The sequence below is a fragment of the Alligator sinensis genome, unplaced genomic scaffold (genome assembly GCF_000455745.1).
Source record: "Alligator sinensis unplaced genomic scaffold, ASM45574v1 scaffold123_1, whole genome shotgun sequence".
NCBI lineage: Eukaryota > Metazoa > Chordata > Crocodylia > Alligatoridae > Alligator > Alligator sinensis.
The window spans coordinates 2,660,823-2,674,950 of NW_005841985.1; the positions used below are offsets into that span (position 1 = coordinate 2,660,823).

General features: G+C 39.5%; 1 protein-coding gene across 9 annotated transcripts in view; it reads right to left on the reverse strand.

Moving 5' to 3' along the window:
- Positions 1 to 4,709: 4,709 nt before the first annotated feature.
- Positions 4,710 to 14,128, reverse strand: part of LOC102381386 (cAMP-specific 3',5'-cyclic phosphodiesterase 4D) — a 431,023-nt gene continuing 421,604 nt past the window's right edge. For 8 of the 9 annotated variants that reach the window (XM_025201141.1, XM_025201135.1, XM_025201137.1 and 5 more), the window contains 4 exons: positions 11,866 to 12,020; positions 11,251 to 11,373; positions 10,457 to 10,639; positions 4,710 to 9,260 (listed from right to left, as the gene is read on the reverse strand). In XM_025201141.1, the coding sequence (XP_025056926.1) occupies positions 8,847 to 9,260; positions 10,457 to 10,639; positions 11,251 to 11,373; positions 11,866 to 12,020 (875 nt within the window). In that variant the 3' untranslated portion in view covers positions 4,710 to 8,846. The remainder of the gene's footprint in view (positions 9,261 to 10,456; positions 10,640 to 11,250; positions 11,374 to 11,865; positions 12,021 to 14,128) is intronic. The other variant, XM_025201143.1, reaches the window with a different exon arrangement.

Consider the following 14,128-nt stretch of genomic DNA (forward strand, 5'->3'; position numbering starts at 1 on the left):
TAACTGGGTATAGAACAGCTCCCATACAAAAATGACTACCTGCTTATTAACGTAAATGGAATCTTACTAAAGACTGAGCTGTATGTCATTTCCTTTAATTGGCAGGCAGTGTTGTTCATGAGACAGGAAACAGCAATCCTGTACTCAATTCCATTTGAAAGTTTGATTGCCCTGCATTAAAGCAGGACTGACATGGGCTGCATTCATAAACTGGGAAGGAATGCATACAATTACACTTTTCTCTTTCATTTCAGATGAGAAAAACATGGCTAATAACATGACACTAATGCAGGGTGACACGGAGTTAGTTCAGTGGAACGGAACAATATGATGATCAAATATGCTTTTGAGCTTGATTTCCTGTCCTTGTGCTGAATCCCTCATAAGCCCTTTCTGAGGCAAAAGATAAACAGGATGGCATTAAGAAAAGGACTTTGACACATGATTGCCAGTGTTGCCTAGCTCTGATTCAAACCCAACAGAGTCCTTTTCATTGTGCTAGCACATGTGCAAGTAATAAAACAATGAAAACATTAAGAGCGAGTTTTAACTTAAAATAGAGTCTTTCACAAAAAAGATCTTGAGCCTTTTGGCTAGAAAATGCTTTAATATTTTTCAATAATCTGCCTTATTTTTGATGAATATTAATGGGTAACTGTTCCCTACTGAGATATAATATTTAATCTCAGAATCAACCCCCCTGATGGATTGTCAGGTAAAGATAAAACAAAAATAAGGTTGACATTTAGTGTTGTAAAAAGTATAATATATTATATGGTCCTAACTGGTTTGTGTTGGAACCCCACTACGTATGAGGGGTACTTTTGAATTACATACATGACACTGGGCCATCTCCTGGTCTCTAGTAAAGTATTTCTATCTTGCTCTGGCAGCACAAGGAATTTGTGAAATTGAAGCTGGGGACATTGAATCTGCTGCCTACTAGGTGCATCTACAGACTACTCCTAAGTAAACACTCCTGGGCAGGTGTCTACAGATGCAGGGACATGGGAGAAAATTTGCTGCTCCTAGCAGCAAACTGCTCCCATTTCCTGCAGCCCTGCAATGGACCCCTGCCACCACCATCCAGGGGGTGTACAAGGCTCTGGCTGCACTTGCCAGCAGATAGCAGACATCTTTAAAAGGCAGCCCTGGTCTCTGCTCCCTTGCCAGCCTTTTTTCTGGTCAGGACTAGCATGCAGAGCCCCGGATCAGCATATCACAGCTCTCTTGTTGCAGCCTCTGCCTCCCCGCACCATGACTGATCCAGCCACTGCCCCTGGCAGTGACAGCTAGGACCCCAGGCTCCTGCTGGCCATGGTGCTAGCCCTGCTGGCCTCAGTGGGCCCACACCAACAAGACCTTGGGCAACCTGCACACCCGCCAGCAGGGGCCATGGCACTGGGTGCGTGAGGTGCTAGGCAGACACCTTATCCTGCACTCCCTGCTGTAGCCCATCTGAACAGCTGGCCATGGACCCCCCCACTCCACTGTCCACCTCCAGCAACATGCTCACTGCAAACAGTTCTCAAGAAAACACTTTATTGCTCTCACAACAAACACCTCCCACCGACTTCCTCCCTAAAAACAGAGCACCTCCACCACCCACCCACCAACAATAAAACACCCTCTTCCCCATGCAAACTATTTACAAGTGAAGTGTTGTAGTTGTGTGTGCACCCTCCCAGGGTGGGTGGGCAACCATGGGTTGGGAATACCTCAGGGGTGGAGCCCGGAGACAGGTGGCCAGCACCCTGGCCTTTGGCTGTTTCCCCATGGGTGTGTATGCCATGGTGAGTTCACTGGACAGGGAGCTCCCCCAGAGCTGACAGCGGTCACTCATCCCCCAGCATGGGTGGCTCTCTGTCTGGCTGATGGTTTGCAGAGACAGCAGGGTTGGTGTGAGGTCTTAGCAAGCAGCTCCGGCTCTGTGCCCAGGTGGAGCCAGGGTGAGCGGCAGGTCTGGGTCCAGATGGGGGGAGCTGGGGTGGGGGGGACGACCCGACATGTCTGTTCATCTCGCAGCCAGTCCTCCATAGCCATTACCAGCCAGTCCAGGAGGAGGGTCTAGTCCTGGGGTTCCTCCTCCTTCGGAGCTGCCGCATCCAAAGGGCCCTGACCATGGGCAGGAGTGACCCTGAGGCCACATCCCAACTGCCCACTTTGTGCAGCTGCAGGGCCTGCAGAGCCTTGAGAAAGAAGCTCTTCGTGAGAGTGTGCAACATTTCTAAGATAAGATGTTCTGCACCAGGGGCCTATGCTGCTGGCATTGTTGCATTCCTCAGCATGTGAGAAACCTATGCCTGCCTAGCTGTGGGGGCACAGGCTGCTCAATAAAGTTTTGCACTGTTTCCTGCTTCCCTGTTTTCTGGGTGGGAGGGGGAACCCAGAGGCCAGGAGAACGCAGTCCAAGCAGGTAGGGATGGGGGGCAGGGGCCAGGGCAGGGAAGTCCCTCCCCCTAGTGCAGGAGTTACCACATGGGTAAGGCTGGTATGTCCTGCAGCTCTGGTCAGTCCAGGCTGGCATGTAGCTCCCGGCAGACTCATAGGGCAGCATGGCGTGGTATGCAGGTGCTCTGGCCAGCCTGCCCCCCCCCCAAGATGAGCTGCCGCTGTTGGCAGATAGTGATAATATTGCCAGCCGTGCCTTATGGCTGGGGCTGCAGTTGCACAGCTGTGGGGGCAGGCACTGGCCTGGGCTGCTGGTGGAGGCTGGGTACTGCCTCCACCCCTCCTGAGTCCCCAATTAGCATTTTAGCTATAAAACTATTCATGATGGCATTGGTTTGTATTCATTGCAACTGGAGGAAAGATTCTCTTCCTGAACAGAGCTAGCTTTTGCTTGTAGTTTTCCCCACCAGTCCTCTACCTTGTTACTTTTGCATCTTTCTCAGACAGCTGGTGCCAACAGGAATCTAGGGATTTTCCTTTAAGCCTTGCTAAAAGGTACTGTTATATATTTGAGGTTTTTTAACATGGCAAAACTGCACAAAATCACTCTCAGCTGGAAGAGAAACTAGGTTTGTCATCCAGCCAACTCTGTGTACATTAGCAGCGGTCACTTTTGTTTTTAGTCATGGCCAATAAGGTAAGTGGCCTCCAAGGAAGAGAACTGAGCCTTGCCCCGACAAAATAATCCTATACAGATTACTTGACTAAGAATGGTGAACAGTCATCAGTTTCAGAACTTGGTGAATCATGCTTTTGTGCATGGGATGAAGAGAGGAAGGAGGGAATGGGAGCAGGAGGATGAGTTGGACTAGATGACACCTGAGGTCTCTTCTAGCACTATGCTTCTATACTCAGCTCCAGCAGTAGCAGCTGGAAGAATCCATTTTGGCCTAGTTCTCTTACTTAGTAAGGAGAATTTTATACTACTGTAAATCAGCATGACTTACATTCCGTCCAGAATAAGGCAAGATTTCTCCTTGTGGAAGAAAGGCCCAGAACTGAAGAATGACCTTTAAGAAAAGTCTTTCCCATCTCTTTCTAGTAAGTCTAACACTTGTGCTTGACAGGGTTAACACACCTAATGAACACCTTTTGTCATACTACATATTTAACACCTGAAAGAACCTTTCAGGAAATATGAGTTCTTTGTGAGTCTGGTCAAGTTATTTATTGCCTGTTTCCTAGTTCCTTACCTGTAAAATAGGGATAATATATTTTCTTCCTCTTGCCTTTTATTTAGCTTGTAAGCTATTCAAAACTCAATCCTTTCTTTGCCTAAAGGTGCTACTGTGGCTCCAATCCAGCGGATGAAAGAAAGAAAGACAGAACAAAATAAATGATCTACTGACCCAGATCTTGCTCAGAGTTAAGTTAAGCAAGTACTTCAATGCTTGCCTGGATCACACTCATAGTTCAAGTCACTTTGCAGGATTTTGGTTTAGTCAGGTACAATGGATCCCTGTTCTTGACTGGAGCTCCTAGATTAAATGTGGCATTAATATAAATATAATAAGCAATGTCTAATTTACTGGTAAGGAGGACACCTTTTTAGCATTATAAGCATAATACCAATAAATCCAACAAAGCCTCTGGGAATTCTTGCTGGAATATGTAAGTATAAATGATGGCAATGTTTTTCCTTAAGCAAAAGAATCATAGTCAATGAGAGTTTGGTCAACAAAACAACACAACAACATACAAAAGACACTGCAAGGTTTGTACCAATACGAGCACTAAGAATCAGATAACTGTGCTTGCATTAAAGATCAAGAGCTACATTTCTTCCTAAGCAAAGTACACTTTAGTTTTTGATCAATAGTTTCATTAAAACTACCATCATATTATCTTCCTCTTTGACCAGATGAATATATAACTAGGGGATTTCCTTTTCCTGTTATATCTTTATTGATCATCTCCACTAAGGAAAAAAAAAGTTCCCAGAGCCCTCTACACAAAGCCCTTTTCCTCAGAATTGGCTCCAACTTGCTCTGAACTAAATGGCAAAATCTTCATGGAGTCAAGATGAAGCCTGACCCTTGGGATGTGATTAGCACCTTAGTGGATTAAGGTCTTTAGGGAATGTTGCTGGTGATAGATTAATCCATTACTGACCAAATTTACTTCTTGCCAGGTATAATTGCTATGAGGTCATGGAATCCCTTTGGCACGCTGCTGTGCTTTATATTGTTTCTAATGGCATTTCCTAGGTGCAATATATTTTAGTCACAAAAGAAAATCAAGTACAGTACCTAGGCAGAATCAACCCATGCTTTTATTTCCATTGCATATAAAAATTTCATATGAAGGTATTGATGTACAGTACTATCCCATAGGCTGTAAGAGTGGCTAAGAAACCATTGAAAGAATCATCATTTGCAATGTTCACACATGTTGCCACTCTCAAGACATACCCAAAGGAAAAACCAAATTAAAACAATAACAAAAATTGCTCAGGATTTCTGTCGGTATAGTGTCCCTTTTATACTATTTAAAACAAAAGCAATCAAATTCCTTTGGGCCAGGGCTGCTAAAATCTACAGTTTGTGTCAAAAAGGAGGCTCTGTTTTTCCTTGAAAAAGAATCTCTCCTTTCACTGAACAGTCACATGCTACAAGGGCTGGGCATTAATAGAATGGAGAAAAGGTATATGTCATGCTAGCTAGTGAATTACTATCAAGGGTTCTAACTGGTCTATAGCAACTGAGATGTTTAAAAGGCTAGAGATGCTTTAAAGAGTCCAATTTTGCAAAACTAATACTAGTGTTATTAAAAGATCTAATGGTTTAGAATCATCCTACAGACAGTGCATCTAACTATAGGCAACTGTACAAAGCCTTAGTTATATCTATACAAAAGGAAAGCTTTGGCTGCTTGTAACACTAATACTAGTGTTGGAAAGCATTTCCTGCCCTCCTCTATGAATTCTGTTTTTAGAGTGGTATCCTGTACCCACTCTCTTAGTACGAAGGAAGGAAGGAATATTACAGACAATTGTAAAACTAATAATACATATAAATTACAATTCTTGAATCCAGATTATTTATTTTTCCCATGTAAGTGCCAAATGACTTAGCAGAAATGTGAGATGTACAGTCCATATGTATATTGCCGTTGCAAATGACAGTGTTAATTTAATAAAATTGAACATGGCTATAATAATCCCTGACTATAGCCTCCAGACATGGACAAAAAAACAAATCAGGTAGACAATACTGTTATACTACCATGGGTACAGAAAAAAAATTGAATTTCCAGTGGGGTCATGAATAAGAGTAGTTTGGAGTGTTGTACATACTAGCATATGCCAGTTACCCAATCAATCAACAACTACAAGTATGGGAGAAATGCCCAGCCCTAGTCCCACAGCTACCTTACTTTCAAATGCAGCAAAACAGAAGAAAATATTGTTTAAAGTTAAGGCACAGCCCTGGGACCAAAGACCTGCAGCTTTTTTATTTATATATCGTTAAGTATTTTATAGTTTTTTCTTGAATCTTCCATAAACAAGCTCTAAGGTGACATAGAATATATTACAGGAGAAAAAATGTACAAGGAGTATGTATACACAATATTAATTCTCTCACCAAGAGTTTCCAAATATAGCAACACCACCCTATCAAGGATGATGTTATAATAAGAACTGATAATTTACAATTAACATTACAGTATGTACATTACAATAAATACATGGTTGTAAACAGAGACAAACAAGACTGTATTACAGGTAAGGTCATTTGGTGAGAAAAACGGATGGCACAAAATAAAATAAATAATGCATTTAAAAGAAGTTTCAAACTTTCTGTAAAATCCTTTTCATTCAAGTTTTTTAAACTGCTGAATGCAATTTGTTCTACCTATATTCTCTCATCGTTATTTTTAACAATGACACAAAAACAATTAAAACAACCAAACACAGCATTACTGAATACAGTAACTTGCAAGCTAAAGTGTACTGTTATAAGCAAACATGGGTTTTTCTTTTTTTCCCCATTCAGTACCCAACTCATTGCATTTTCATATGGCAAAAATATTTAGAACACATAAAGCCACTTGTAAATGATATTGTTTTTAAAGCCGTGTGCAATGCTAAAACACACTTTGGCAAAGAAAAAGATTGTACAGTGCATTAGATCCCTGGCTCTAAGATATGATGTCTTTTTCTACTATTTGATTGTCCATGTATGTGGGTGTATTTTTCAAATATGGTGGTATTTTCTTTAAGTTTCTTTATTTTCAATTAGTGCAGATGTAAAACCCTTTCAGGTTCATATTGATTTTTGGAATTTATATTGCTTTTTTTCATTATTAAAATTCCAGGCACTCTTGGGGATTGAAGTGATTTTTAGATGGTAGAACATTCAAGGAAAAATGACAAAGGACAGAAATGAACCTAAGACTGCTACTACAGCAAGATCTTTTCATTTTCAGTCTCCCTTCAGTATGTTCTGTGCTAACACCATTTCGGGGATAAAGGGGAATAACCCTATGAGCTGGATACAGAAAAACGCAAAATGCACTTGAATGCTGAACCATTAGCTTGTTTTTTAAAACGAGTTTTTACCCTACGCTTGTAACATGGGTATTAACCCCTATTCATATCCTACATTTCCACTGGGTCAACCAAATTCAAGCAAGGGAAATAAATGCTGTTTCCATTTCGTTTTGTTCAAAAGTCAGCATTACCCTGTCCTTCTACTAGAATCTGACACACAGGGAATTGACTTCCCTAGGAAACTATTTCCCAACTTCTATCATCAAAACTACTGTCTTAATGAAGGGTCAACTAAAAGAGGACACTTCTTTCTTGCTTTACATGACTTTTTAGTCAGTCTAGATACCGACAAATGGGAGTTGATACTCTTTTTTCCCTTTCAAGACACTGAAGGCTTCAATACTAATCAGACTTAAAAGTAGGATCTTGTGAATGCCGTGTGGACCAAGGGTGAAAACATTTTGAGACTGTAAAGTAACATACAAAGATAGGGTTATAAAAAATTTGCTTATGACTATTTTTAGGAAATACATACTTCTGAGGTGAACACGTGATCTTGTTAGACAGCAGTCACTGCCCAAACTACAGACACAGATAAAAAGGTATTAAGGGAGACAGGAGAGATTACAATTTTTTGCCTAAACAAATATTCCATACATTGTATTAGGCCGTTTTCGGTTATCATTCTACAGTTTGCAGTCAAAAATGGCCTTAAATGATGTTTTAATGGAATGAGTTGAGGAAATGAGAGAATTGTGTGTATATAAAAAGGTGTTTCACTTCTCAGAGTAGATGGGCCCACTCTTCTTGCAAAGCCCTGGAAGTCTCATTGAATTCCATGGAACTATGCATGTGTGTAAAGCCTATACACATAAGCAAGGGACAGTCCATGCAGGATTAGGTCCACTGTGAGGACAAGAGGTCAATGCAGATTTCTGTTGTATGTCTGGGAAAATGATAATTAAAACAAAACAAAAAGGTAAATATAATCATATTGAAAGGGTTTTCTGCAACCTATACAAAAGTACTCATTGGAAGTCACTGGTATAGAAAATAATGGATTTTTACAGCTCAAATCATTACTATGAAAATCAAAGGTGCAAAAAAATGTACTAGGTATAATCCAGTGTAGCACAGATCTGTACTGAAAACTTGCAAGTTACTCTTCGGAGAAAAAAATAACCAGTGGCAGATGAAGTTGTGAAAGTGTTTTTGTCTTTAAATATAATACCTCAATACATTTAATAATAAAAGTAAGCTCTACAAAAGATCTCTGTTTTACATATTATACAAAATGCAGAGGTCAGTGCAACCCACTGGGCCACACTTTTTCAGTTTATGTATCAGGAAGACTTGAAATTAGAAAATTATGCAATTTCCACAGCTCATCTTCCTATTGGTAACAGATTCATGTTGTGTCCCATTATCCATGTGCATTTCCTTTCCATTAGGAACCACAGTTCATTCTCTGGCTGTTTTCTTAAAATGGTGATGATGAACATTACTCAATGCTTTGCTTGTGAAAGAAAACAAAACAAAACTAAACTAAACTTCCCAAAGCACACCAGCCTTCTGCTGGCAGTCAGTACTCCTCTGAAATGCTTCAAGAATAGCCTTGCTCTCTCTAATCAAATCTGCCAAGTGGAGATCTTATTAATATGCTGTTTATGGATGTTTTCCCCCTTGTTCTCTGATGCCATGGAGGTGAAGAATCTGGTTACAATATTCCTGAGTGCCATACAGAGTAATCAAGGTCAGTTTTGATCGACGAGCGTTCTGGCAGATGATGGTGAGGTGTGACCATGGTTGTAGCATATGACATGCACTTTGGAAAACAATTTTCTAATTTTTAAAAAAGAGAGAGAGACAGAGAGCTGGAGAGAGAGATTCAGTCTTCACACTGTTACGTGTCAGGAGAATGATCTTCCTCTACTACACAAGGTTCTGTCTGGCTCTCCTCCTCTTCCACTTCTTCCCCGACTTGCTCGTCAAGAGGAATTTCAGTGGACTCTGAGTCCTGGGTGCAAAGAGTCTTGGAGTCACTGCAGCTGGTATCTTCTTCCACTTGACTTCCACTGTCTTTTTCTGTATCTGACTCACCATCTTCTTCCAATGTTAGTTCAAACTGGAATTTTTCAGTTTGGCCCTGCCTACCCTCTTCCTGTTCGTCAGGTGCAGGAGAGGGACTCTGAGGGATTGTGCTCTGGTACCACTCTCGATTGTCCTCCAGTGTGTCTAAGATGTCCTGGGCATCAGGGTGTACAAGATCTGCCCATGTCTCCCAGAGAGGATGAACAATGTAGTCTATAAACCCCACCTGTTTCAAGCAATTTAACAATGCAGAATTAGGAGGAGTATTTTATTCACAAGAAAAACAAAGACATATAGGTTATAAAATAAAAAAGATAATACTACTAGGACAGAGACTCCTGATGTTCATGCTCTCAAAAGAATAATGTCTGAGTACAGTCCTGTCAGAAACCAGCATGCTGAAGACACATGCCTAAGATGGCCAAACAGAAGCTCTACAAATCTATATAGAATATGGGCTCTTGCAGCATTCTCAGTGGTCTGAAATGCACTCAGGCTGAATTCTCAGGTCTTTATTTTGTAGTCATGGGAGATGGATAGTAGAAGGGGTTTATTTATAAACTGCTACTGCTAAATGAATTATACTTTCAAGCAACTCAGGTTTTTTTTCCTAACAAGCTGAAAATATGTTTGGTTTTTTTATATAATCCTGTTTTTAAAAGGAAACTTGAGGAACAGATGTACTGTATTCTCTTTTATAGAACCTTCTATACTGTGAGGCTAGGGACATAAATTTCATATAAACTAGTATAAGTGATACAAACTGGTTCACATCTATAACACAACAGCACATAAACAGCTTTCAAAATGGCCAAAACCAGTTAAAGATAAACCTGGATGGATATAGTATTAGACTTAACTTGAATCTGGAAGGGATCTGGGACAAGTTCAATAAATCCATTTAACCTAAATCAGTTAACTCATAGTCCTATCATCCCAGGATGCTTTGCACACCCCCACAAACCCCACTGCCCCCTTGCAGGGTGGGCAGGCTAGCCTTGGCCCAAGCTATCTGCTTCAGCTGAGCAGGAATACATGCTCTAGAGGCCTCCCCGCCCCCCAGTTCTGGCCTAGGCCACTGCAGGCATGTGGCTGCATTTCCAGAATCAAAAGTGAATGCCTGTTCACTTGCTTTTTGATTTAATCTATACAGTTTAGACTAATCTGAACAGATTGAATCAATTCAGCCTCTGATTTTGACTGTCTGTATTTAGCCTGAGAGAGTACAATGATGGAAACTTTCACCAATACACAAGTATAGATGTATTTTAAAGGTAGGAATTCTTAATACTTTTTACCATCTAGTTGCTTAGATGCTGAATTATAGGGGAAGTATAGAAGATCCTACATCATGGAACCATAAACCCAGGCAAATAAATGAAATGTGGATAAGCAGCAGCACTGATCATGTAAATGGATTACCTGTGATTTCTCTATAGATGCATTGTGCTTATCACACATGGGACTTATCTCCATGCCCCTCTCCCTTTCCCTGTCTCCTTGACGGAAGAACTCTTCCATTATTCTGTCTGTCCACTGGCGATAGAGATGGAGTGGCTTGGTTGGATTGCTTAGATCTGCACAGTGCACCATATTCTGAAGAACCTAAAATAGACAAACACGTATTAGCTACTGAGCACCTGTGGTGTTATTACACTGGAGACGAAAGGCTCTCTTTTCCATTTACACATTTGGTGGCTGTGAAGCAGAATCGTGAAAATACATGTAGTGCTAGATTTATTCTGAACAGCAGAAGCTTGAGGTGCCTGTGTATGTTTTTCACACTTGCATTAATAGCCACAAATTATCTCACTTCTCAAGCTTCTGCCTATACTGAGCAACAAAAAATATTTAAGTGCAAGACTAATTAGGTTCAAAGATACTTAGAGGTTAGGCAGAAGGTAGGGTAGACTTCAAATTAACATGGCTAACCAGCTCTCTACTTGGAGGTTAGGCCATATAAAATTAAACCAAGAAAAATTCTGTCCTGCCTTGAAGCTCAGTTAAAAAATTGGTTAATGCTCAATAAAAAAATGATACTGAATCTAACCATGGCATATATGGATCACACACATTTAAAAGGAAAGGGAAAAGAAAAATAGAGCTTAGCGAGGTGAGGAGGGAGTTAAAATAAAGCACATACACATGAAGAATTGGGAAGACAAATGTAGGAAATGAAGAAAATTAAGGTAAGAGAACATTTTCAGCTGTCTTACCTGAATTCTGTCTGAATAGTTATCAAGAAGTAGAACCCCAGAACTTGTCACTTTTTTGGTTTCAACCATAGTTTTCAAATCAGCCAATAGATTCATATGTTTAGACATGTCTGTTGCAAGCACCTTGAACAAGACAAATCATTAGTAATCAAAATGTTCAAATGACTTTTTTTGAACCAATATTTGAATTCACAGACCCCAAATTACACAAAAATATCGTTCTGAAAAACATAAACCACAGCTCACACATTTGACTATACAAAGACCTGTCCTAAGCCAGAGTAACTCAAGGGACAGAATTTCATTTTGATTTATATGAAAAAATGACATTTTAATTGAGATCTGAAATTTAATGACCATTTAGACTGTAATGTTGCAGAAGCACACACAAGTATCTTGACAAAAATTACCTCGAAGAACTCCAAGATAATCAGAAACATGCATTTAAATCAAAGGAGCCCAACATATGTGCATGAGCAACAGATAAGGCAATTTTCATTTCACTGTCTATACTGCATGTTTGATTATAATTTACCATAAAAGTTTATCTACTGTTTGTTTCTGCCATTCAATTTCAAAACATTATGGAAGTGGGAAGCTCAAGTTGTAACTCACAATGTCAATGACCATTTTCCTCAGTGATTGTCTCTGTTTTTTGGTCAAATTCTGGAAAATGTCACAATTCTCTTCCTGCAGCAACTTGAAGCCCACAGCCAAATGATGATTCTCCAATACTGATGAGTCATTGTACATCAAGGCAAGTTCAGAGTCTGCAAGACAGTCATGAAGCAGAATGTTAATAAAGCCCATCTCCCCCAAGTAAATTTTGATTTTTCAGATTGTCATGACAGCTGAAAATCACAGATTACTCTAATGTTTGCTTACAATAGTCTTCTTCCTGGCTGCCAGCTACAGGTCAAACTAATGCCTTCTTAGATCTACACTTGTTGGCATCTTCTAAGATGGTAATTAAGAAAATAGAATAAATACAAGGCTGTTATGTTTTATAAGATTTAAAGATGCCCTTTTTATTCCAACATCTTTTAACTTCTTCTATCTTCAATGGTGTATACAGGAAGAAAAGGGTTTGTATAATTCAGAGGTTCTGGGTATTGATGAAGTAAACATCCTCCTCCTTCTCCCCTCCCTGCAAAAACCCTAATTAGTCAAGGCACAGGTGTTTGCAGAATATACAATGCCAGATTTCCACCAAAGCCTGTATGCATACATGAAATGGCAAGTAAGCTTCCAGTGCTGAACTTTCAGAACAACATTCCGTGTGGACATCAAATTGGATGGAAAATACTGCATACACATCCCTTCCACACAACTACCAAATTAAGTCTCATATGCCAGCAACTTGGTGCTAGGGTAAAAAAAAATGAACAGAAGCAAATTCTTACATGTTGCAACCAACCGATTTTTTACCTATAACACACATTATTAGCATGTGACAACAGCATGTTTTGGAAGAAGTTGTATTTCAGGATCCTCTCTCAGAGAACACTGCATCTTTAAAAGGATAACTTTTGGATGGTAGCAAAAAATGACTTCTTCAGTATCTAATACCCAAGTTGCAGACAACTAATTATTAATGACAAAATGCTACTTTTTCAAACCTAAGGATCCTTAACTGTAGGTCACTCTATATATTCATAAAAATAAATTGGGCTCAAATTCTCCTAACAAGATCTTTATTTAATTGCATGCAGAAGTTGGTATGTCTACTTAGGGCCTGGTAAAAGAGAGTTTTGGCAATAAAGACACATTTCATTTGCACAGGTGCACAGCTGGATTGTACGCAAACAACTAGCTTGCATACGTTTGAATATGTCCCATAATGGAACTGTCGTTAGGAAAAAATAGATTATATGCAATCAAACTGATTATTTATTGATGTTAATTTATGTTTATTGCAGTTTATATATCCTAAATCTATCCATGCATATTCTAATGTTTGCCCTTGTTATCTTCTTTTAGAGAAGCTCTACTCTGAAATCCCTCTGGCTCAATGGGGTAGCATATAAAGGCTCTTCTGTTCAGATCTCCAAAGCCTCATTATGTATTCTCCTGCTGTCTCACTCTCCTGTACTGAACACGTGAATCCTGTGAATCAGGAACTCCTTCCCCTACTTTTTTTTCTCCTGAAGGCAGTAAAAACCATAAAAACAGACAGGAAAAGAAATACCTTTTTGTCAATCAATACCCCTTTAATCTTTTCTTCTTTGTTGTGAAAAATAAATCATCAATGCATTTATTTGCTGTTTTTCTAAGAAAGAAAGTGGAAAATGATTTATTTTTCAGACAAAGCAACCTTCCAGAAGGTCAATACTAGAGAATTGCTCAACACAATTAAGTTACCCAGAAAGAGCCAGAGCTCACGGGGTGGCTCCATCATGCTGAAATTTGTAATCACAGTGAAAGAAAAAGTGCCCACGTGTTATTCACCACAACAATCATGTTAGAGGCTCCAGGTATGTTGGCAAGAAAAAAAAAAAGGATTAAAAAAAAAAACCAGCTGATGCTATTATGATCGTTTTTTGAAATATTAAGGGGTCCTTTTTTGTACAAATGTGTACAAAAACATGAACAAATGTACAAATATATCCTAATTCTTGTAAAAAGGAACAAATATTCAAAAATACCACAGATGAACACAGTTTAATAATGAATACACTGAATTGCGACACAAATATTAATAATTTAGCTTTTTAAAAGCAAACTTTATTTTTAAATTTTATTTATTATTATTTATCGACGTCATAAGTTAGTAATTTATACATCAAATAAACGTACTACAAGGATCAATGGAAAACAGAGAAGACTGAAGGCAAAGATGAGGATGTTAGGAAAACTAGCAGGCTGAGGACTTAGGAAA